At 38.2% G+C, this 26,032-nt stretch overlaps 1 protein-coding gene across 1 annotated transcript in view; it reads right to left on the bottom strand.

The window, feature by feature from the left end:
- LOC149251514 (uncharacterized) overlaps positions 1 to 25,827 on the bottom strand; it is a 56,233-nt gene extending 30,406 nt beyond the window's left edge. The window contains exons 1-3 of the mRNA XM_089459477.1: positions 25,284 to 25,827; positions 23,569 to 23,696; positions 23,147 to 23,209 (exon numbers count right to left, since the gene is read on the bottom strand). Of these exons, the coding sequence (XP_089315603.1) occupies positions 23,147 to 23,209; positions 23,569 to 23,696; positions 25,284 to 25,432 (340 nt within the window). The 5' untranslated portion in view covers positions 25,433 to 25,827. The remainder of the gene's footprint in view (positions 1 to 23,146; positions 23,210 to 23,568; positions 23,697 to 25,283) is intronic.
- Positions 25,828 to 26,032: the final 205 nt, after the last annotated feature.

The raw sequence follows: 26,032 nt of genomic DNA, 5'->3' as shown, positions 1-26,032 counted from the left end.
AGTTCACAGCTGTTGTTGGTTTCAAGTGGAAGAGAGGTAGAGGGAGAACAGAAGGAAATCTTGGTTGCTAATCTGAATGGTGATTGACAGATGCTGCTGCTATCAGTTATTGGTGACTATCATAAGTCTTGTTCTAGATATTTCGTCTCTATGTCTCTTTTATGGTATCAAGGTCATGTAACGGCCTATTTTGGTTTCCCCACTATGCCTGGGATGAACATGTAATGAACTTGGTTGTCATATGTAAAATTATGATGTATCCCCACTTGGTTGGGGGATGGATGTATGTATTGAGTCTTTTGGTGATAGGAAGGTCTTTTATCATGTGTAAGTCATGGTTCTTCTTGAAGAACATCTTTTGCAGATCTTGCCTTCAGTCAGGGGGAGCATGGTCAGCACAGCAGGGCAGAATTTTCAGCATGTACTCAGGGGGAGCACAACTCTTTGCCCTTGATGACAAAGGGGGAGAATGACTTTGAGGATTTTGGGTTGCCATCAAGTCCAAAGGGGGAGATTGTTGGCATTATGGCACAGGTGTTGTCCTTGATGGCAACTCTCTTTGGTAACAGATCTCAGTTTAGGCTTTCAGTATGAAGGAAAAGACATATACGCAGGTTCATCTAGATGAAGACGCGTATACACGCGGGTTAGACATTTCAAAGGCACATATGCGTATACACGCACTTTCATGCAAGGAAAAGCGCGTATATGTTGGAGAACTTACCTTTGGTCCGTGGTAGTTAGTCCTTGGTATTTGAACCTATGGTTTTGGACCATGATACCTCGTCAAAAGTGTTGATCCCAAGTACTGGGTCCAAGGTATTGGTTTATTATGGTTTTGGACCGTGGTATTGTGGAAGGCCTAAAACTATAAAAGAGGAAGGAGATCATGTGGCAAAGATTATCTGAATTATTGTTGAATATCTGATAAAGTGTTAGATCTGGAATACTGGTAATTGGGTTAAGGTGCAGATCTGGATCTGAATGAAGGAGGAACCTTAGCGCAAAAAGAAGGATAAGTTCTATTGATGGGTCATAATCTTTAAGCTTGAATGATAGTATCTTTGTATGATTTTGATCTGCTATATGTGGCGCTTGCTTGATCTATAAGTCTGATAATCTGAGTTAATTAGTGTTTGAATATCTGAAAGAGCGAATTATCCTTTATAGATCTGTACGCAGGTTCAATGAAGCGAAGGCGCGTATACACGTTGGTTCAGTGAAGCGAAGAAGCGTATACGCAGTTTGTTCCATACACAGAAGCGTATGCACGCAGGTTTCATTATGAAAATTTATGAAACGTGGTCCCTGAAAGAAAGAGAAGGTTCTAGCCTTCTGTAGGCCAGCACCTACGTACTAGTATCTTGGCTAGTGCAAGAGCTAAGGGGGTTGTAGCTCCCTTCCAGGAGAAGCTGGAAAACGAGAGAGGGTTGTAGCTTTCTGCAGGTTGCAGCCTGCGTAGTGGTAAAGGACTGCACCAGTACAATTGTAAAAAGAAGTTTCTAATTAAAGAGAAGATAGAGACGAATTGCAGCAGGTGGTTTTCACCCACATTGGGTTTCCACCTTATATCTTGTGTTCCTGTGTGCGATTGTCTTTCTGCTCTGTTTTACTGTTTCTGGTCATTGGTTATTTGCTTCTGAAACACAGATTAACAATCAACATCAGAGAGTTAAAGTAAATTAAAAAGTTTGCATTATATACGCTGGTTTCCTTCTGCATAGTTGCGTATATACGCGGATTTAATTAACTGAAGTAGCATATATCATTTGACTTTGAAAAAGGAATATTTGACTTGATAATACTGATTCACCCCCCCTCTCAGTATTATTTCCAACACACTCCCCCTGAATGAACACTTTCGTAACCTATGCGTTCTCGAGCCAAATCCAAGCATCATTCCCTAATTGAAGATGCATTATGATCCTCCTCCTAAGTAGGGTGTTCTTCAAGCAAACGAACCTCTCCATGTGGCCATCATGAAGAACATCCCCAAGCTATTAATAGAACTCCAATGCCTTAGGGAATGGCAAGCGAGCACCAAGGAAGGTATCTCCAATGTGCAAATCCATCATGGACCATCTCCCGTGTACAAATATGTCTCAGGCCATCTAGGGGCTTAAAGCTAAACATACATCATGTACTCCAAATCTCATGAAACACCCCCACACATTTTGGAAACACTTTTGAGACTCGAGAGTTAACAAAACAAGCTCCAAGACTTGGTATGTTGAAATTGGCTACCATCTTCAAGTAAATGGTTTCAAAAGGAGTCCCTATCAACATAGGTATGGAAAGAAACAAGCTCGAAGAGCTTGGTATATTGAAATTGACTACCATCTTCAAGCAAATGGCTACAACAGGAGGCCCTCTAACATAACTTTGTATGTCAAATTTATATATATGGTGAAATTATCACTCTCGTTATGTATAATGATTTGGTATAACAAGTAATCAATGATTGAGGAGTTTAAAAACCACTTGCATAAGGCCTTTGGAATGACACATCTCATGTTATTGCACCATTGTTTATGTATACAAATGTGGTAGGCAAGAAACAATAATTTTCTTTCACAAACAAATTGAGCAAGGGACTCTCGAATGGTTGGTTGTAAAGCTTCCCTAACATCCTAAGATGCATATTTGAAATTGTCAATCATTGTGACTCGCATCTTGTAGATGAGGTGTCGTACAATAAAGATGGTTAATTTTTTTTGTCTTACCAACACAAAATCTGATCTCAACTATGTAGTCAGTATGGTTATTTGTTTTATGAATTCACCGAGAATCTATTAGAATGCAACGAAGAGAATTCCAAGTGATGTTGATGATTAGTTAGGTTTTGAACTTAGTTTGTAAAGGCTAACAGATTTCAATAGATTGATTTTACAAATTTAAATTGCACATGGTATATGGATGAAGCTAAGTCCACTTTTGGTTTAAGCAATCCAACTTGATTCCAATCTTTACTCATTACTTGACAAAAAGCAACCCATTGTTTCTTTTTTCTATAGTAGCACGGGATGAAGTTACAATAAAAGTGGTTCCTAAGGCCACTTAGTTAAGGTCCAGACTCCAAAAGAATAACTAGAGACATCAAATTAAAATTAAGTCAATAAAGAATCCAATCTATCATACCCACAGAAAGCACATTGAAGTGCATTGTCACTTTATGAAGAGATTGGTGCAGAACAAAGAGATCAAGCCAGTGTAGTGTCCAACTCAAGAACAAGCCATTGATACCTTCTTTACCGAGTCTCTCAATGGGGCAAATTTGAAACAATTAGAAATCTACACAATGTACAATCATTTAATCAAGGCTACAATCTGTGTACAAGCAATTTAGTCTTATTAAATTGGATTTATATTAATATCTAATAGTGGCCTTCCACAAACTAAAATCATTCAATACCTAGTGGCATCCATCCTTTCCAACACCTTCCCAAAAGAAGTATTGTCCATTTTCTTTGAATATTTCAATTCTAACATCCATCGTTTCTAGCAAATTATTTATAGAACAATCAAATTTAATCTTATGTCCCAACAAGTAAAAAGTGCTCCAACTTATGAGAAGTTATAGGGAAGAGGAAAGTCAAGATGATTGCTTACCTCTACAACGGAATATACCAAATAACTCTAATTTGAAGAATAGATTAAATGTCTAGACTCCTTACAAAATTAAAATAAAGTTATAGCCATATGTCTTCCACAAAGATAGGCTAGAGATATCTTAGTTTCCTTGGGTTATACGTAGCCAATCTATGATTTCAAGTAGTCAAAGAAATAGAAAGTCCTTGATCATACTGCTCAAGGGCCAACCAAGTGCACACACCAAGCCAAGGTAGATTAACCATAAACTTCTTGTTAACCAAATTATTGATCATGAGTATCATCAGTCCATAAATGATTGGGGTTTACAAGCATAAAATGTTCTAATGATGTTATCATTTAGAAAATGACTTGGGTAAGCACTAGTTTAGAATAAGTTTCTACCATCAATGGAGTAATTTGAAAATGACAATTTCTAATAATCCTATCTATTCCAATAATTACCATTTGATTAGTGGAAGTAGTTAAGTTTGGTGAGAGCCTTTATTATCATCCATCATATTCCACAAGAGGAGACCTAGTTGACTAATGTCCTTAAGATCTCAATCAAACAAGTAGATTGTTGAATTTAATTAATTCTCAAATTAAATTTCAAACCATAGCATCAATCACACAAGCTAGAAATTAAACAGTGGAAGCATGACAATTAGTTCGATTGTAAGCTTTTACAACCTCCACACACTTAAAAAATAACACTGCATGGATACCTAAAACAACATGAAGTAAGCTTCTACAACCAACCAAAAACAGTAAAAAATCGTTGTTCATCCTGCTAGACAACATGCACATGCTTTATGTACAAACTATATGAATCTAATATGACTCTATCCATGTGAATGTACGGATTTTTGTACAACTATACAGAACTATACAAACTGATGAAAGCCTCTACCTTGCCCTATGTTTAAATTTTTAATGGAGAATCTATTTTTAAGATTTCTCCTAATCTAAGTCATGGATGAGATATAATTTTAGACTCAACTTGCTAAATATAAGATGTTCACTTTTTTTTTGCTAAATTGACTTACAAAATAGAAACTTATTCAAAAAATAGAATAAATTTTCGAACATATCTCGAACTACTTCTCACATGTTCACACTGAACATGTGCAAAAGTTCTTGTCTGAGCTATAATTCTCAACACACCCTCTTAGAGAGAAAGGAATTTTGTACCAATCGAAATTTGTCTCTAAATGCCTCAAACTTTCCTTTTGCCAAGGGCTTGGTCAAAATATCAACTACTTACTGTGGCAAAATGTTGGAGCTTCATTGCTCTCATCTAAACCTTGTCTTCTATGAAGTGATATTTGAATATCTATATGCTTGGACCTATCATGAAACATTGGAATCTCGTAGAGACTGATACAATTCTAATTATCAGATTAAATGAATATAGGCTCCAACTCCTAATCAAACAATCTTGAGAGTAACTTGCAAAGTTAGATGGCTTCACAACTAGCATTGCTAGCTACCATGTATTCTACTTTGATGAGCTAAGTCACACATAAGTCTACTTCCTGTTGACCGACAATATTATCATTGATCCCAAAATAAAGCAACACCCCAAGGTGCTCTTACTGTCTATAGCACTACCTGCCCAATCTGCATCTGAATAACCCTGCAACTTCACTTCACCATTTCCAAGATATCTCAGACCATACTCCACTATGCCCCCCAAATACCTAAGCACATTGCTACTACCCAATGTTCCTACCTTGACTTCACCATGAACTAACTCAAGGTGTTCACTACAAAGCATATATCTAGCCTAGTGTTAAACAAATACATCAAGAAACCTATCAATAACCTGTACATCGTGAGATCCACCAAACTTTGAATCTAAAGTTCTCATATTCTTCTAATTAGTGGCCATAGTAGCCATAGATTTGCACTCCTTCATTTACAATGTCTTCAAGATCTAAATTGCATATTTAACTTGCCCAAGGAAAATATAACATAGTTAATGCAAAACCTCCAACCCCAAGAAGTAATGCATCAAGTTGATATCCTTCATCTCGAACTCAACTACCTTGCATCCTATAATGAGCTTCTCTGTACCTGTCAAAAACAAGGCATCTACACACAACACCAAAATAAGCATATCAATTTAAACAAACATAAAATACAAGTTAGAGTCTGCTTCACTTTTAGTGAAGCCCATATTCTATAGATATCCATCAATGGTGGAACACCATGCTTTCGGTGCTTGCTCAAGTCCAAACAAGGCTTTCTTAAGCCTACACACATGGGACTCCTTCCCATTTACCTCAAAGCCCTGAGGCTACTATACACGTTTTCCTCAATGATCCCATTAAGGAAAGTTGTCTTCACATCAATATAATGTATCCTCCATTGCATAAATGAAACCAAGGACATAACAACTCTAATAAAAATGTACCTATCGACTAGAGCAAATGTCTACTCATAGTCCACTCCCTCTATCTCGGAGAACCCTCTCGCTACAAACCTCACTTTGAACCCCTCAATGTTGTCATCTGCAACAAGCTTGCTCTTGTAGAGCCACTTTACATTCTAGCTCACTACCATTTTCCTATACTCTAAAATATAGACCCTATAAGCCTTTGAACTCTCATTGTAACCCACAAAGAAACCCTTCATGTTGGACGACTTCAACTTGGTCCTCTTCTCTACCAATGCATGGATTAAAGTTAGACATCAAAGCTACGGAAATGACTCACCTTTGGCTTCACACCAGTGAATGCCTCCTTTGGTGTCTTGTCCTCCAAGATCATGTGAGGACGTCAATTTTGGATGTAGACTATCATATTGCATGCCTTTGCCCAAAGAAGCATTGGCAAGTCTTGATGATGTATCAAGTCTTAGCAGCCCCTATTCTCAATCCTTGGGAAAACAACACTGGCATGCTTGCCAAGTGTACACCCTCTAAATACACCATGTTGCTCAATACTGTACTTTGGAAGACTTGTGACTATCTCCCTCAGAATAGGAAATGCCCTATGATGCAAGGCCCCATCCTCTTATGTCTGAACTCACCCAAGTTGTCATTGTTATTCACCAACGCTTGAACAAGTTCACCTTGCAACCTATGCAAATTACCTTCCCTAACCCCTATTACCCGAGCTATATCTACGCTAGAATGTTTCAACCTAATCAAGACTTGATTGCCCTTGAACTCAATTGCAAAGCCCTTATCCTCCATGACCAAAACTAAAAGCAATTCTTCCTGAGACCTAGTAAAAACAAAACATCATCAAAATCTAAAGAATTACCCGATTCAACCTAGAAGGGAATAGTACTAACTCTTGCTACTAGGTACTTGGTATCATCATAAAGCTTAACTTGTACTTTTGAGTGTTGAGAAATCATAGTGCATGTATATTAGGGTACATTTCTCTTACTTGATAATTGCTTATGAATATTTGTTGGCTTCTCATTACTTTTACTATGTTCTCTTGTTATTTTGGTATGTTCTATGCTTATAGCATATTTACTTCAATTTTCATATTAGCTCAATATCAATTCCAGATTAGCAATCACATTTAGCATGATAGTAAAATGCAGATAGAACATAAACATAAATCGCAGAAGACATGCCAAGACAAGAGGACACAAGTTGTGGCGCCAGCTAGGGACAAACCCCAATGTGGGGAAACCCTTGATCAATTCTTCTTATATTCTTCAATAAATCAGCAGAGAGATAGAGAGTACACATACATCAGAAGTCGACACTTTGACTTGTCAAAATAAGAGCAGAGATCTTCACCATGAAGATGACATAATGAGGTTGCAGATCTCATGACAAGGACTGCAAATCTGAACTCAGGTGAAGGCATACTTCTTCAACTAATTCTCTAAGGTGATTCCATCACCATGCTGCATCCAACCATCAAGCTGCATCTTCCAGAATGTTGTCCTCCTCCTGCAGTACTAGCAGTCGTTGTTTTATCAACTCATTTCAAACAACAATGTAGTTGTATCAAGGTGGGACACCACCTCTGCCATGCTGTCAAGACTAATACAACAGCGTTAATCATTGGCTATGGCCTACAGCCTAGCCCAGCAACAAGTTAAGCAATAATCAAAAAAGCAGTATTTACAAGAGCTTGACTTTGCTATCAGCACTTTGATTTACCAACCATGTAAACAGTGCTAGAATAGCCTTCTAACACAATGTTGTCATCATACTTCTTTTACCACGCTGCCACAAATTCCACAATGTCCTTTCAGGCCTTGATATATCGATAAGGCTTCTCCTTATCTGTGGATAGTAGCCTTTCTATTTGACTGTGACTAGGGCAAATTGTGACAACGAATTAGGTCACCTTCTAGACAGTGATTAGGGCCTCTTCTAGGCCTCCTTACTGTAGCTTAAGGCACCCTCAAATGCTACGTATAGAAGCCTCCCCTTTGCTGCGTGTGAGTGCCTTTTCTTGCTGCATATAAACCTCTTTGACTGCGGCCATACAACGTATAGTTTAGGTGACTTTCAGACCTGCGACAAGGGCTCTTTTAGAGCTTCCCTTGACAGCAAATGGAAGGCCCCATAGACATCTCCTTGTTGTGTAGACAAGTCTCCTCTTGCTGCTTATAAAAGCTCCCTTTTACAACAGCTAGGTATCTTCTTCCTCTGTGGCTAGGAGTCTCCTTTAGCGTATAGGGCTATTAGTCTAGCGTTTAGACCTTTCCTTGCTACAATATGGAAGCCTCCTATGTTGTGCCTAGGGTACTCTTCTTGACTATAATTTAGGGCAACGTAGGCACTCCTAGTAGACCCTTTCTCCTCTATGTTTAGGGCTTCTCCCTGACTGTAATTTAGGGCTTTCCATGGCAACGTATAAGAAGTTGGGTATAGGACTCCTTCATGATAGCGTTAAGGTCATCTCCATGACAGCGTTAAGGCTTCTTCCATGGTTGTGTTAAGGCTTCTTCATTAGGGTAGCGTAGAGCCTTCTGTTCCATAACTGCATGTAGATTTAGGGCAGCGTATCCTCTTTAGATCTCTCCTTCCACCAAAACCCAAACACAAGTGGAGAGGAAGAGATCACAAGAGGTGTCCAAATGATTTGTACGCCACCTCTATTATAGTGCAACGTTGAGGACAAGTGGGGGTAATTTGGTTGTTGGCCGACCTTGACAAATTGTCACATAACACAAATAAATTCATATCTCCATGAATACATGTCGGAATCAGATGATCTTTGGATCAATCCTACACCTATCGACAAGAGGAATCCAAGAAAAATATTAGTTGCCGTGAATAAGAAGACCCACATGGAGTTTGGCCCTAGTTGCCAATTTTAACATCCCTTCATCAAACAATCACTAAAACATATAAGACATGAAGATCACAAGAGACAAAGAACACAAAGATGTAGGCTCCAAGCTTGGGCAAAACCCCACAAGGGGTAAAACCTAAACAACTTCTCTTCTTATAGAATCAAATCAAAGTCAGATATCCAAGACCAAGACCAAGACTACCACATAAACCCAAGTTAGCCCTCCTTTAAGCCATCTTCAACAAATCATAGTCAACAAAAGTCAATGCAAGTCAAATCTTTGAATTTTGGTCACTTCCTAAAATTTCAACCTCTTCCTAAAATTTCAAGCCTGTACCAGCTCTAAAATACCACATAAAATCTTGTAGGTGTGGATAGATTAGGACAAAAAAATTAAACCTTTCTCTCTCCTTTAAATTCGCTCTCTCTCTCCCATGACTTCGTTGATTTTCTTCTTCTTGCTTGCACAGAAATCAAATTGGTTGCCAAAATGTGGAGCACAGTTGCCAATATATAGTTTGACCATATGAAGAGACACAACTTATGGGTTGGCCAACTTGTCCATCTAGAGGTTCGACTTGGTCTTGTGCTGAAAAAATTGACTCTATTGACTCAAAATAAAAAAAAATAAAAAAAATAAAAAATAAAAAATAAAAAATATTTTTCTTACAATTAGTCCAAATGGGACTTTGACTCATAACGAATTTTCTTATTGACTCGATAAACCCTAGAAGCATGAAGAACATGCTTTGACAAGAAAATAATAAAATTTATCTTTTTTTCTTTTTGCTTTTACATTAAATACATATTAATACAATGGTAATTATGAAGACCAAACCTAGTTACATTTTCAACACTCCCTCTTAACTAGGTAGGTATTCATAATGACACGACAGGATACAAGGATACTCTCAAATTGAAATATTATCATAAGAAGAGTTCATATTGATAAGCATCATAATAACAAGCATTGTCAATTTCAAAAATAGCAAGGCCTTGACTTGACAAGCTCTATCTCTCCACTAGATCAGAGCACAATGTTGGGACGCATATATTTGGACACCAGCACCGCCTCTCAAGCCACATACCCCATCTAGATGTTCACCAGGTATGGATATCTCCCCCATCCTCAAAGAATGTTGGTCCTTAGGACTACTCTTATCTTGGATTCCTAATCCTCAAAAACTATCAATCCTCAGGACTACTCCTATCTTGGATACCATTCCTCGAAGAGTATCGGTCCTAGATGCTCCAATCCTCCATTCTCCCTACCAGTGCCTTCACTAGGCTTACAGTTGTTAGTCCTGGCCCTACTAGTGCCTTCACTAGGCTTACAGTTGTTAGTCTTGGCCATAGTGCAGGACACATGGAGAATATGGTGTCCCTCAACACTCCCTCTCAACGAGGGAGGTAATCCTCACTCCCTCTCAAGCAAGGAGGAACAACCACAATACTCATCAAAGCATTGGCTACATGTTCTTTCAGGGAGATTTATTGTAGTTGCTTGGCTCCTATCTGTATCAGATCATAACAAGCTTCGACCTTCCTGGACCTTTGCCGGTACTCACATAGCTTCAATATGTCAACAAGTAGTTCATCATCTCATGGAACCAAACTTCTTCACAGCTGATTGCATAAAACTTCACATCTTCTTCCTTTATAACAAAATTGTGCTTTCACGTTATTCCATGCAATTATATTAGCTTCCAATCATCTATTAGCATTAGTACTATCAACCACTATGTTCCTAGATTGAATCAATCAATTGTCGGTACAGTGATATCAGAACTCTTCATTTTCTACATCAAGGATATAGCCTTAGGATAGTCATTTTCTCTTTTTGATCACATGCTTCTCATTCTTCGATTAATATTGTATCCATCCAAGATCTTAGAGTCAATTTCTATCTTTGGTTCCCTATGAAGTCGATATTACTTCCTTACTGTCTAGCTTCACATCATATTAGCTCCCAAAAATCAGTAGTATCTCTAGCAGCATTAGTACCTGTCAATCGAACCAATCAAATTTCCCTCTTTCCAGCTGAGGTATGTAAACTTCTTGCTATCTAATCGACTTTTTCCTTCCTCCTCCTTCATGCTTTGCCACGTTCTCTCAATCCTTCCATCTGCTGATCAAGCTTATATAGGTCTTGACTTGACTTGCAACCTTGTCTCCATATCACCATGATGTCATTCCTATCAAGCTCAAGAACTAGATTTTTCTTTTTATAGCAGAAACAATTAGCTAGGGTTTTTATTCCAAGGATTTCCTAACTTGAACCTTTCCTAGGGTTTAAAAACCCTAGATGCCAAAGTCTTCAAGACCTGCCATTTACAAACTGCAAAGTTCTACAACCACACAAGAGAGTTAGTTGCAAAACCATAGGTTCTTCCAGGTTTTCAAGATCTATCATGTTAGGAATTGCAAATTCCACAAGCATGCAAATAGGTTAGCTGCAAAACCCTAATGATACCATTGACCAACCTTTTATTCATTTCATTTACAAGACCTAGTCTTCACATGCAATGAACTAGTTGGGCATGGTCTCTAATATATATTTATGCAGACCTTTTACTATCTATCGAATGATCATTGCCATGACCTAAAGAACTTAATATAAACAACATAGATCATGAAATGTATACAAGAATTATGCATACCTCTACAACCTTAACATATCTCTTCAACGATCTAATCACCATATCTCTTCAAAGATTTGATCCTTTATATTCAATTGTCAAGTGCCAACTTTCTTCAACAAAGGTACCTTAACTCCTTCAACCACAGGAATTTTGTTGAGTTGCTTTGTTTTGTCTTGGTTCCTTTCAAACAGGTCGGCTTTATTGATGTGGTTAGTCCTTCGTCTACATATAGGAAGGAAGTTGCAACTACTTTATGAAGTTGTGCCTAAGAAATGCACCCTAAATACTTCATATTCTAGTGATGATTTCAGTTTCTTCCATAGAGTTCCAGTCCCTTCATACCATAGCAAAAAGTTATAGTTTTGTCCTTCATGAAGATTTGTACAAGGTCAACTTCAGAATCAATTGTGAGTCTTAGAATTTTGATGACAAACTTTTGTTCTTGTACCAAACCTCCAGATCAGACCTCAAGACTTCACACTAATGAAAGTATTTCGGATCACCTAATGACATGCTTATACTGTCCCTTGTATACAGTGCCTTCGAATTTGCATTCTTCACAAAAAAGTCTTGCTATGGAATTGTGAAAGAGCTCGAACGTTATGTTGTTTGATATCATCATTTGAAATTCCTGTTATTCTCCACAGTTCGCAAATACTCTTTGACCATAAGGTTTCTTTGACTATAATACTATAACATGTCGTATGCTATCTCATAAATTCGAATATCCATAAAGTTGAAGTTTGGATGCATTCCTATCTTGCTCGTGTATTCCATAGATGAATGTCTTTTTTTAAGCTCTCAAACATGTCGCCTTATCTTCTTTGTCCAGATTATATCAACAGTATAGATGTCTTTTCTATAAGATTCCAAAAAGATTGAAAACTTGCTTCTTCAGTAGTTTCCTCGAGTGTTAAAATATGTCACCCTTTTTTGAGTTCAGATTTCAATTATGAACTGATATAAGGATTTTGGACCTTGGATTCCTTTTGACATATCTTTGGACTATTGTCTTAGTTTTGCATTCAAATGAGAGATATATAAAGCCTTCCTCTACAAGCAAATTGATGCTTCTCAAAGGACTTGCTTCAAATGTTAGGTTAGGCTTTGAATTATGTCATACTTTGTCACACAATGATAGTATTTTTTTCGCATATGGTGCCTCTATCGTGTCCATATTTACACAGAGATATATATAACTTTGATTCAGATGCCAAACTACAGGCAACTTGGATTGATTTTGACTCTTGGAAAGATTATGTGAGAGCTTCTTTTTCAGGCTTGGTTTAAACCTTGCGATGACACAAGGATTATGTTGTCAAAGGTGAATGATGACTGCAACTTCAAACATGAATGATGATTGGTGCTTCAAATATTCTTATTCTGCCTTGTAATTGCTGGAATGATATCTTCAAGGAGTCTTCAAATAAGCCAACAAGAGTGATCTTCAAGCTGACCTTCCTTCACCTTAGCTCTAATACCATGTTGAAAAATCATAGTGCATGTAGATTAGGGTAGATTTCTCTTACTTGATAATTGCTTGTGAATATTTGTTGGCTTCTTATTACTTTTATTATGTTCTCTTCATCAAACAATTACCAAAACATATAAAACATGAAGATCACAAGAGACAAAGAACACAAAGATGTAGGCTCCAAGCCAAGGCAAAACCCCACAAGGGGAAAACCCAAACAACTTCTCTTCTTATAGAATCAGATCAAAGTGAGATATCCAAGACCCAAGACCAAGACCAAGACTGCCACATAGACCCAAGTCAACCCTCCTTCAAGCCATCTTCAACAAATCATAGTCAACAAAAGTCAACGCTGGTCAAATCTCTGAATTTTGGTCACTTCCTAAAATTTCAACCTCTTCCTGAAATTTCGGGCCCTGCAATTTTGGCCCTGTACCAGCTCTAAAATACCACACAAAAACTTGCACATGTGGACAGATTAGGGCAGAAAAACAAACCTTTCTCTCTCCTTTAAATTTGCTCTCTCTCTCCTTTGACTTCGCTGATTTTCTTCTTGCTTGCACAGAAATTGAATTAGTTGCCAAAATGTGGAGCACAGCTGCCAATATATAATTGTTCAACCATATGCAGAGACACAACTTACGGGCTGGCCAACATGGTCTTGTGGTGACAAAATTGACTCTTTTGACACAATAAAAATTTTATTTTTCTTTAAAAAAGTCCAAATGGGGTTTCGACTCATGACAAATTTTCTATTCTTATCGATTCAATAGACCCTAGAAGCATGAAGAACATGCATTAACTAGAAAATAATAATAATAATAAAATTTCTTTTTCTTTCCTTTTGCTTTTACATGAAATACATATTGATACAATGGTAATTTAGAAGACCGAACCTAGTTACATTTTCAACACTGAGTCCTACTTATTTAGACTAGAAAACAATTGCTAAGTTGATGTTGTATGTCAAGATGCTCCACTATCCCATACCACATATCCCTCAAAAATTGCAATAGTAAAAAGCAATATATCATCGAGATACCATTCTCAAATGTTGACACCTAATCCTCTGAGATTGGGTGAATTTGGAATGTGAACAGTCATCAGAAGATGAATTGAGCAGTCACATCCTTTGTATATAACAATAGCTACCTAATGAAATATATCGTATCAGTTTTCTGCCAAACTGGCGTTACTCCTGGCCTGACATGGTATCAGAGCCAGCTCCCTGTTTACCCTTTATGTCTTTGTAACTCCTGATCTGCTCCATTGCTCTCTCTATAATTCTATCTGCCATACCTACGTTCTGTCTGCCACACCTGCACTGCCCTGACATATTCTATTTATGATTTTTTGCGCCCTGTTCATTTGAATGCGCTCAGAATCCAAAACAGTTCCATATTCCTGCGCCACTGGGCTCTGTCCATAATTAACGCATCTATCATGGCCTGTCTTGTGTATCACTGACCGCTCCTCCTTGATTGCTTGGTTAACGCCTGAATGATATACGTTTTCTGCTTTTCGGTGAACTGTTATACTACCCTCCATCAAATTGTGCATCCGTTTGTAACAGATTTGTTCTGTCGTAGAGTCAGCAGGGTCATACCTTGGCCTCACTCAATAGCTGTGATCTCGTCTTACCCTCCATCTGTCTGAACGGTGAATACGAGCTTCTGCACACTCTGCGTACCCTCAAACCACCTCCATTTGCTTCAGCTCCATCTCGCCCCGTCGGACCTCCGTCTCCGCGCAAAGACGCTCGGAATCCTTGTATAGTCTCATCTTCGCCTACTCCAGCTTCACAATGGAATCCGCAAAGGAGCGAATGCTCTCGGCCACTTCACTGCTGGAAGCGTGGTTGTGAGCATGTTTTAAATGCTGGCCTGTTCATATCTTTAAACGCTGGCCTGTTCATATCTTTAAACGCTGGCTTGTTCATATATTTAAATGTTGATCTGTTCTGCCGTGGAGCTACTTGTTAGCATGCACATGCCTCACTTGAGGATCTTCACTTGGCATTCCTTGATCATGGTGGTATCGAAGCGTGGTGGTCTCTGTCCCGTATATCGATTGGTATATTTATTTGAACAGCGCATTTAAATCGAGGGATAGAAAGCGTGAAAACATCAAGCTGTCGTACCAATCACTTGCTCGCTGAGCAACTGGAACTGGGCAGCCCAATTCTTGGCTCATGTACAGTAGCTGCTCCATCATCCCGCAATCAAGAATGTTGCCTGCGTGTAAATGCGTGTGAAAAGTTGTGCCTGCGTAAATGCGTGTGAAAAGTTGTTTTTTCCATTGTGATTTTTTCTGCCAAGGGCGACATGCTTCTGCCACTGCAAAAGCAAATTTTCGAATAATGATGTGCTGATCGATTGGTTTCAGTCTTTTCCGAATGAAATACTCTTCAAACTCTTTGAACATAGATTTTATCATTTAATGGCAGCAATTAGTCAAGAAAACAGAGCTCCCGCCTGTCATCCTTTCTTGTGAAATCTAGAGAGAATGTCTGCACTTTAACACTGCCATATTTTTATTACTGGTCTAGAGAATCAAAGGGATTTATGGTGATTTTTTTTTTAGTCTTTTCACTGAACTTTGAAATTGTAATACCATTGCTGCTCCAACTTTGTAGAGCTCGCGGTTAATACCGTTGCTGCTCCAACTTTGTAGAGCTCGCAGTGAATGATTGATTATTTTTAAACAACCAAAGTTATTTCCCACAGAAATTTTTTGAGTACAATTTCACTGTATATCAGCAGAAGTTTTTTTTATCAGCAGAAGTTTTTTTTTACAGAATGCATTCAATCATCTCTATGGTGGGAATAGTTCTCACTGGCAAGGAGAACTATCCTGAATGGTCCCGAATGATAAAACACACCCTCATCTTCAATGAGTTGTGGAAAGGAGTGTGTGTCGGAGAAGCAGACAATGACCCAGTGCAACCTACATCAGACAAAGAGCTCGTCATTTGGGAAAACAAGAACAGCAAAGCCTATGCATTAATCGCAGCATCTGTAAATGAAGAGGTGAGTCGCCATATTTCATCATATTCAACTGCCTTTGAAGCTTTACAAAAGCTTAAAGAACTCTATGACTCACATTCTGCACTTGAAGTTGTTCAGCTCATGATTAAACTCTTCACTCTTGAACTGAAAAATAATGATCCTCTTGCTCTTACATCTGAAGTAAAGTCTATAATGCATGATATCAAATCCACTAAGGTTGAGCTGGATATCCCTCTTATTGCTTTTCTCAAGGCACTCTATCCTACCTACTCCAATTATCTTGAGCCTTTACAAGCAAATGGAAATCTTAAAGATATAACCTTTGACTCTCTTGTGAAAAAGTTCGCTGAAAGAGAGAAAGCCTTTGGAAAGAAGACAGCCCCTGAATCTTCTGAAGAGACTGTGTGCCTTGCTCATAAAGAAAAGCACCCTGCTCAAGATTCTACAAGAGGAAGAGGAAGATACTTCAGAGGCAGGGGGGCAGACATTCTCAAGGAGAAAAGGCAGACTTACACTGCATTCGCTGCAAAAGAAATGGATCACATGATGCTTCTACATGCAAGCTACCATGGCACAAAATTGAGCAGAAAAGAAACCAACAGAAAGGTAAAACTGATGATACAGACAAAGGTAAAGCACCTAAATCCGCTCACTATATTGAGGCACAATGTAACATTGGAGTAAATGAAGATTTGTTTAATGCTTCACTTGCTTCTTCGAAAAATGATTGGTTGCTTGATTCAGGAGCACCCTGTCATATGACTCATAGAAAAGATTTTTTTGAAGATTTCACTAACAATGTTGATGGAGCAGTATACTTTGCAGATTAGACAAAAATCAAGCCATCAGGGCTTGGCACAATCAGGCTTAAACTGCCTAGTCTTCCAGACTTTCTTCTGGATCATGTTCTATATCTCCCACAGCTTAAAAGAAAGTTGTTGTCCTTGGTTCACATCCGCCAGCAACGTCACTCCATTCATATGTTTGATGGCAAGCTTGAGGTAAGAAAAGCATCTGACCACTCAATTGTCATGAGGGGAATAGAAGAAGAAAGGCTTCTCAAACTGCAAGGAACCTCTGCTCATGCACAACATTTCTCATATATTTCTCATCATGAAGAAGGTACACTTCCATCAAGTTTATTATGGCATGCTAGATTTGGACATTTAAACTATGACAGTCTCCGCTTATTGAAGAAAAATGGTGTTGCTGGTTTGCCTACAATTCCTAGGAAACATAAGCAATGTGATGTTTGCATTCTAGAAAAGCATAGCAAACAGTCTTTTCATGATTCACATTCAAGAGCACATAGGAAGCGTGAACTCCTTCATTCAGATTTATGTGGTCCAATGCATGTTCCTTCTGCAAATGGAAATAAATATATCATGACATTTATTGATGATTACACCATAATGTGTTGGGTTTATTTATTGAAGAACAAATTTGATGCCTTTCAAACTTTCAAGAATTTTCATAAATGGATTGAAAATGATGCACAATCTCATATTGGGTCTATTCGCACTGATAATGGAAAAGAATATACATCAAATGATTTTGAAAACTATCTTCGCCAACATGGGATCAAACATCAAACAACTATAGCTTATAATCCCCAACAAAATGGTGTAGCTGAAAGAATGAATAGAACAATCTTGAATATGGTACGATCCATGCTTTTCTTCAAAAATGTAAAGATAATGTTTTGGGCTGATGTTGTTCTATGTGTTGCGTATATAAAGAATAGATGTCCATCTAATCCTATAAGAAACAAGACTCCTTATGAATTGTGGTATGGACATGTTCCTTCGGTAAAACATCTCAAGATCTTTGGTTCCACCTGTTATGCTTTGATACCAAAGGTACATAGAAACAAACTTGGTGCTAGAAGTCGTAAGTGTATCTTCCTGGGGTATTCAAAACACCTCCAAAGCATACCCCCTCTATGATGAAATAAATAAAAAGTTTGTTGTATCTAGAGATGTAATTTTTCTTGAATCATCCAAACCTGACAATGTTGTTGAGCGGCAACTTGATCGCTTGGATAGATTCTCAAAAACGAAATCAGTTCAAGAATTTGATAATCAGATTCCACATCTTGAAGGGGGGATTCCTATACTAGATCAACATGTGGAATCTTCTTCTGAAGAACACTCTCCCCCGAATGAAACTCCAACAACGGATGATGCTTTAAGTGATGTAATTGATAGAATTAGGAGACTCAATCTTGATTCAATCCCAACTCAATCAACAGAGCAGCCTGGACCATCTCAGAAAGGTCCCCCAAAGTGGTTGACAAAGACACTTGAAAGTGTTCATCCTAATGAAATTGGAAAAACAGGAACCAGAAATTCAAACCGACAAAATGGAGGTGATGTAGATGACTCTAATTCACCTGTTGATATGGATGTTACTTATGATTGTGAATTGAACTTGTCTACAGATTTTGAACCAACTTCCTTCAAAGAAGCTGCTTCTCATGATGAATGGAAGGAAGCGATGCAAAAGGAGTATGATGCCCTCATAAAGAATGGCACTTGGAAGCTGGTTGATCCTCCATTTGGAACCAAACCAATTGGCTACAAGTGGGTCTACAAGAACAAGTACAAAGCTGATGGCTCACTTGACAAGCACAAAGCTAGGCTTGTGGCAAAAGGTTTTGCACAGAAGGAAGGGGTCGATTATGAGGAAACTTTTGCCCCCACAGCAAAATGGGCCACCATCCGGACACTCTTTGCACTAGCAGCTCAGAACGGTTGGAAAGTCCATCAAATGGATGTAAAAACTGCCTTCTTGAATGGAGATCTAAAAGAGAATGTTTTTATGTCCCAGCCTGAAGGATTTGTTGTGAAAGGACATGAACAAAAAGCATGCAAACTTGTGAAGTCCTTGTATGGCCTCAAACAAGCACCGCGAGCCTGGTATGAAAAACTAACTGAGCATCTTCTGAAACTCAACTTCAATCATTTTGATCTTGATGATGCAACTTTATTTGTCAAGAAAGTTGGCAAAACAATTGTATATCTTGTGGTATATGTAGATGATCTTTTAATGACAGGGAACAATGAAAGCTACATTGCATCCATAAAAAAGGAATTGGGGAAAAGTTTTGAAATGACTGATTTGGGCTATGTTCATTACTATCTTGGCATTGAAGTAACCCAACATCCAAAATCCATATTTATTTCTCAAAAGAAATACATTGGAGATTTGTTAAACAGATTTGGCATGACAGAGTGCAATCCTCTTTCTACTCCAATGGAACAAAACTTAAAGCTCACATCTATTGAAGGAAAGGAATTTGAGGATGCAACAAAGTATAGACAGCTTGTAGGAAGTCTCATCTACCTCACTACTACCAGACCAGACATTTCATTTGTTGTTGGAATCCTCTCCAGGTTTATGCAAAAGCCTTGTGAGGGACATTGGTCTGCTGCAAAAAGAGTTCTAAGGTACTTGAAGGGAACTCAAGACCTTGGAATCAAGTATACACAGGTGGACGACTTCAGCTTGATTGGATACTCTGATTCAGACTTCGATGGAGACAAAGAAACTGGGGTATCTACTTCAAGATATGCTATGAGTCTTGGATCAGGAGCTGTCTCTTGGAGATCACGCAAACAATCAGTTCCAGCAGATTCCACAACAGAAGCAGAATATGTGGCAGCAGCTGAAGCAACGAAAGAAATTGTGTGGCTCAGAAAAATTCTTGAAGATTTGCAAGTAAAACAAGTACAATCAACTCCACTCATGATTGACAACACCTCTGCAATAAAGTTGGCCAAGAACCCAAAGTTCCATGATCGTACAAAGCACATCAATACTAAATATCATCTGATCCGACATCATGTTGAGGCCAAAACAATCCATCTCCGTCATTGTTCCACAAATGAGCAAATTGCAGACATCTTCACCAAAGCGCTTGGAAGAGAAAAGCTTGAAAGATTCAGAACGATGCTTGGACTCACCAACATCCCTTTAGATTAAGGGGGGGAATGTTGACACCTAATCCTCTGAGATTGGGTGAATTCGGAATGTGAACAGTCATCAGAAGATGAACTGAGCAGTCACATTCTTTGTATATAACAATAGCTACCTAATGAAATATATCGTATCAGTTTTCTGCCAAACTGGAGTTACTCCTGGCCTGACATCAAATGTAGCAGCAAACGCGTTCATCTAAGCTTCTACATATGCTATTCTCGCCAACCAACTGTTCATCAAAGTCCACTGTAATAGCTAGTCCTTTGGCTATATTTTGGTGTTTGTACAACAAAGTCTTAGATCTTATTTCAATCAGTACTATAATGGACCAACTTCCTCCATTCAGAGACATCCCCCTTCCCTAGAGACCTCCAAACATCACTATACTAGATCTCTTACCAGTAAGGAATTGACATCAGCAGGCAGTTGAGATCACCTAAACGCCAGTGGTGGGTTACTTCTTCTCAGTAGCAACACAACAAAGGATCCAAATCTTCCCCATCCTACTATATTTTGAGAATTCTTCATTCAGCCTCAAGTGTTAGAAGAGGTAGATCTAGTGACCCATGACCAAGTCCCCGGCTCCTTTTCTACAGTCGCCAACACTTGGAGTCAAGGGTTTTCCATGATTTAGCATATAAACATTATGCTTTTACTTCTTTTTTTTGTTCTTTATATAAGAGACCTTTTGGTACTCCTACTCGTATCAGCATCATTGTACTCAACAATCCCATTGACCTACTTTTATGGTCATTTATTGGACATTAACACAATTATCTTATCTTATCTAAACATTGTGGCATAATGATTGTGCTTATGATGAACAAAGCACTTGATTTACAAGAGTCCTTTCTTAGCTGTGAGGTGGATTCCTCACTCTTTCCTTTACCCTCGATGGAGCCTTTACCTCTGCCCTTATTTGAATGACCAAATAGAACTAGGTCATCACCATCTTTCTTGTTGATCTTTGACTCCATGTAAGTCTTCTCATGGATACAGCCATCCTAAAGCCTCTCAAATTCACAAAGGTTTTCCCAAGTGCAAATACCTTTAACAAATGGTTCCTATGAAGTTGGCAAACCATTCAATGCCATGTTCACTAGCTCTACATCTGCAATCCTCACCCCAACCACTACAAGTTGATTGTGTGATCTTCATAAGGTAACTAGAAACTGAGCCTGATCTAATTATCTCTATGGACTATCATCTTCCTGTTTATGTTGAGACTTTGGAAAAAACTAACCAGGACATCAAACATCTCCTTCACAGTATTCTTTTTGGATACATGAGGGATTAGATGGTCCTTTATGGCATCCAAGATCATCTGCTTGGCCTTCACTTCCATTTTGTTGTAAGCTGCCAAGTCCTGCAAATTTGTAGGCAGGGTCACAGAACCATTGACAATACCCCAAAGATCGTTCTCTTTTAGTAAGAGTGTAACAATAATCCTCACCTTCCATGCTAAGAAACTCGAGGCACCATCCAATCTATCCTCAAATCTAGCATCTTGTTGTTTATGTTGAGACTTTGGAAAAAACTAACCAGGACATCAAACATCTCCTTCACAGTATTCTTTTTGGATACATGAGGGATTAGATGGTCCTTTATGGCATCCAAGATCATCCGCTTGGCCTTCACTTCCATTTTGTTGTGCACTGCCAAGTCCTGCAAACCTGTACGAGGGGTCATAGTGCCATCGACAATAACCCAAAGATCATTCTCTTTTAATAAGAGTGTAACAATAACCCTCACTTTCCATGCTAAGAAATTCCAGCCACTATCCAATCTATCCTCAGACCAAAGACCCATTGCTGCCATCTCTGGGATCCATTACACAACTCCAAAATCAGAAAATAAAATTTTAAAATTGTCTTACTGTCGGTCCTTCTTCCAAGCAATAGATTTACTGTTGCAAATCCCTAAGAATCTCAATCGGAAATCAAGCTCTGGTACCATGTGTGAATTTCAAGTCCTGAGTGACTCCTTTCAAACAAGTAGATTGTTGAGTTTAATTAAGGTTGAAATTAAATTTCAGACCATAGCACCATTCACACAAGCTAGAAATTAAACAGCAAGAGCATGAAAATTAGTTTCACACATACATAGGAATTACTCCTTCTAATCAATTTTTCATTCCTTTGAAAATAACTTACAAGGAAACCTCCAGCCTGTTTGAGAAAGTACAGCCTACTAGAAAAAAAAAAAACAAAAACAGCAGAAACCTGCTGTGCACCCTGTCCGATGGCCTGCACAAACTTTCTATACGACTATACAGATCTGTCTAAAATTCAAATATGTACAGATATGTTTGTACAACTGTATATATTTCCATGTGATGTGCAAAACTGTACAAACTGTTGTCTTGAACTATGTGCTCTCTCTCTCTCTCTCTCTCTCTCTCTCACACAGCCACTCAAGTGCTCAAGAGTGATGAAAGCCTCCACTTTCCATATCTTTATATTTTTAGTGGAGAATCTACATTTAAGACTTCTAGTCTAAGTCTTGCAAGAGCTATAATTTGAAGACTCAACTGCTAAATATAAAACTCAAACATTTTTTACTAAAATGAATTACAAAATAAAACACTTTTCAAAAAATAGGATTACTTTTTTAAAATATCTAAAACTACTTATAAGTTATCGCATGTTCACAGTGAACACATGCCATGAGGAAGGTCCTGTCTGATCTATAATTCTCAGCAGGTCAGAGGATAAATGGAGGAAATATTTGCAAAGAAACTTATCTTTCTGTTTGACAAGAGAATATTTAAATGTTATGACTCAAACTACAAGAAGGTAAGGAACATAATAGGAGTATGAAATATACGCAAAAATTTTAAAATCCCAAAAACCCGTTCTCTAAATATTGATGGTTCATGAAGCATTAGTTATAGGCTACAAATATAATTCCAATGCCCAAAGCAGCTATGCTCACAGACCAATAGGACAAGGTTCCCTGACAGTCTGACCAACAAGTAGCATAAAGAATTATCTACCAATAAGAATGGCAGTTGTTCAAAGACTGTGATAAGCCACCAGAAGAAATAAAGTCCAAAACAATATCTAAAATATTCAAATTAGTGAAACAATCCACATCCATAAGTGTAAGCTAAGCATATATATAGATCAGATTTGAATTTTTAAATGAAAATCTAAAAGCGCTTTGAAAAGTTACATTTTCCAAGGGCAATGTCAATTTCATCCACGACATCTGTTTCTGCCAGCACGTGTCTCCAAACTGCATCCATTCCAAAACAGAGCATGTTGCTGATTTAGATAAAGGTTATTATGAACAAATTTGAAAACAGATCAAATTCACGCCTCTCCCCGTGAATTTTGTATACTAGTATAATACCACTGAGAATGTTCATCATTTTGGATAGAATTTAAGCATAGCCCAAATTTAAAATTAGATGTCGGTTATCCATGGATTTCACATTCTCCATTAATATCATTGAAATCTGAAACTAATGTTACCATGAACAATTCATTGAATAAATTAAACATCTCATCTAAAACTCAAATGCAAAAGATGAAAAACTTAAGAAAGCATAATTTTGATATAAGGCAGTAGAGCAAGCTTAGAAATAAACATACATATCTCGCCTCTACGTAGATTAAGAGATGCAATCACATTTTCTTCAGTGGCCACTATAACACGCTTCCTCCCTGATTTCTGGCTATGGAAAACTGCATGCTTTACTTTGCCTATGTACTGCTGATGCCTGCAAAACAATATTATCTCTTTAAGGGGAAGTAAAAACAACTCATGTTATGTAACCTAAAACAACCAAACATAAGAAAACTGAAACAAGATACAGATCATTATCTTGCAATATCTTCCAAATAGATGATTAAAAGATACAGGTGCTCTCAATCAAGCTACTCATATGTTTGCAAAGACTCCCTAGTATATATTTTGATTTGCAATTATCAAGTCAACTTTTATATACTGTCAGATACCTAAGCAAATCAGACGTTAATGTAAGAGATCTCCAAGGAGGAATTAGAGGCAGTCCTGATTTCTTTCAAAAGGAGCAAAAGTCCTGGGCCAGATGGATGGCCAGTAGAATTTTATCTGGAGTTTTATGATTTTCCAGAAAAAGACATCTTAAGGGTGATACAGGAGGTTAGCAGTTTAGGGAAAGTCCTTGGAGCATTTAATGCTACAATTTTAGCTTTAACATTTAATCCCTAAAAAGACAATCCAGAAAATTTTGATGAGCTTATGCATTTATGGAAGTTGAATGAGTAAAAGAAAACATAAGAAGTCGCAGGCCATACCATTCTTGACTATTTGGAGTTTGCAGTTGGTGAGGAACTCGACTATTTTTGAGGAAAAATTGATTCCTTCATTCAATGGTTTCATCATATCAGATCCATGTCCTGTCATTCAAATGTAGGAGAGGCAAGTGGGCAATCTGGTAATCAATAAAGAACAGGTCCGGTGAATTTCTGACGGGGCTACGCAAGGCCCGCATGACAAAAGCAGCGCTGGTTGTATATGTGTCTTTCTGAGAATCACACAATCAAAATAAAGGCGGGCCTTGGAACAGGAACCGATAATTTCACAAAATTTATGGCATTCGGGCTCCTTCTCAAATGTGATGTGGAGAAAAATGTAAAACAGATACAGGTCTATGGTGACGGCGGTCTGGTGATTAAGTGAATGAATGTTACAAGCCAACTTTTGAATATAACCCCCGAGCCTTTAGTTGACTAGCTAAAAGCAATCGCAAGTTCGTTCAAGTAAATTTCCATTACCCAAGTGCATAGGAAGCAGAATGTCGAGGCAGATGCCCTGTCAAAGGAAAGGTAAAGTGGTCTTTGAAGAGAGCAGAGGTGATACAGCTCTGCTTCTGGATCCAATATATAATGGTTGCATCTTAGGAGTTGATCGTCGAAGACTTATTGAAATTTATGGCCATTCAATCTAAGTTAAAATCTTGAATTTGCTGTCTATGAGAAAGTTATGAACTCAGTTCATGTTTGAAATATATAGACTTTATATTTTAGGCTGTTGAGGACAGTTTTCGCTCATCATATTTAAGCATGAAGCTGAAAATGTACCTTTGGTTTTGTTTTTTATTTGGAGGAAAAAAATGCTCTATTTTGATACTTGTAACTGTTGCAGCAAAAGTGTAATTTCTTGTCTTCTTAAATAGAAATCACGATTTTTTTCCTTGAAGAAGAGAAGAAAAAAAAAGATCTAGAAATGTTGAGATGGTGAAACCTATCTGTTGGAATCATGATAGCCGTTCATTACAAAAATTCCAACGTGAATTACCGAGTGGATTGTGCGCTGATCTTACCAGTCTATGACCCCGACTTGATCTTCGTAGAGCCCATTGCAGGAGATGACGCAAAACCCTGCAAAAATGGCTGTGAAAACGGCGAACATGAAACCCGCCCTGAGTATGTTGGGACTTGCCTTGTGTAATCTATCGCCAGTAGACGCCATGCTCTGCTACTTTACTGATTTCCAGAGAAGAAAATACTTTGTAAGCTTGTGTTCGGGAGGAAGTAAAAGATCGGAAAATGGCGTCTCTGATCTGGAGCAACTGGGATTTGTTGAGATTTTGGGCAGCAACAGAACATCTTACCCCTAACAGAACTCTAGAGAGCTGTTACAGCTCCAATATAATCACCTACCTTTACTAATATACACAGAACCGGAGACTAGTTAATTAGAAGGGTTTTCTGCCCGCGTGTTGGGCGAGGCTGCTCGGTTCGGCGACGTACAGGTTTCGAGCGATCGATCCAGGCCAACACAACTTCTCCGCCATCTCATAAGGAGAAAACCTTCGCCCTATAAACGCACCACTCCCTAATTCCATCCAAAAGGGGGAAAATTACACGCATTGACTCCACGTTGCTATGTAATACATAAGCTACTTTCACCAACCATGTGACCACGTTTTGTCGAGCCCCTTTATATCATGTAATGCATAAGCTACTTTCACCAACCATGTGACCACGTTTACTCGAGCCGCTTTATATCATGTAATACATAAGCTACTTTCACCAACCATGTGACCACGTTTAGTCGAGCCCCTTTGTA

The sequence above is a fragment of the Pinus tabuliformis genome, chromosome 7 (genome assembly GCF_031772625.1).
Source record: "Pinus tabuliformis cultivar Carrire ecotype Pingquan chromosome 7, CPIR1, whole genome shotgun sequence".
In the NCBI taxonomy this organism is placed as follows: domain Eukaryota; kingdom Viridiplantae; phylum Streptophyta; class Pinopsida; order Pinales; family Pinaceae; genus Pinus; species Pinus tabuliformis.
Note: the sequence above shows the minus strand (reverse complement) of the source record. Positions and strands in the feature narration are given on the sequence as shown.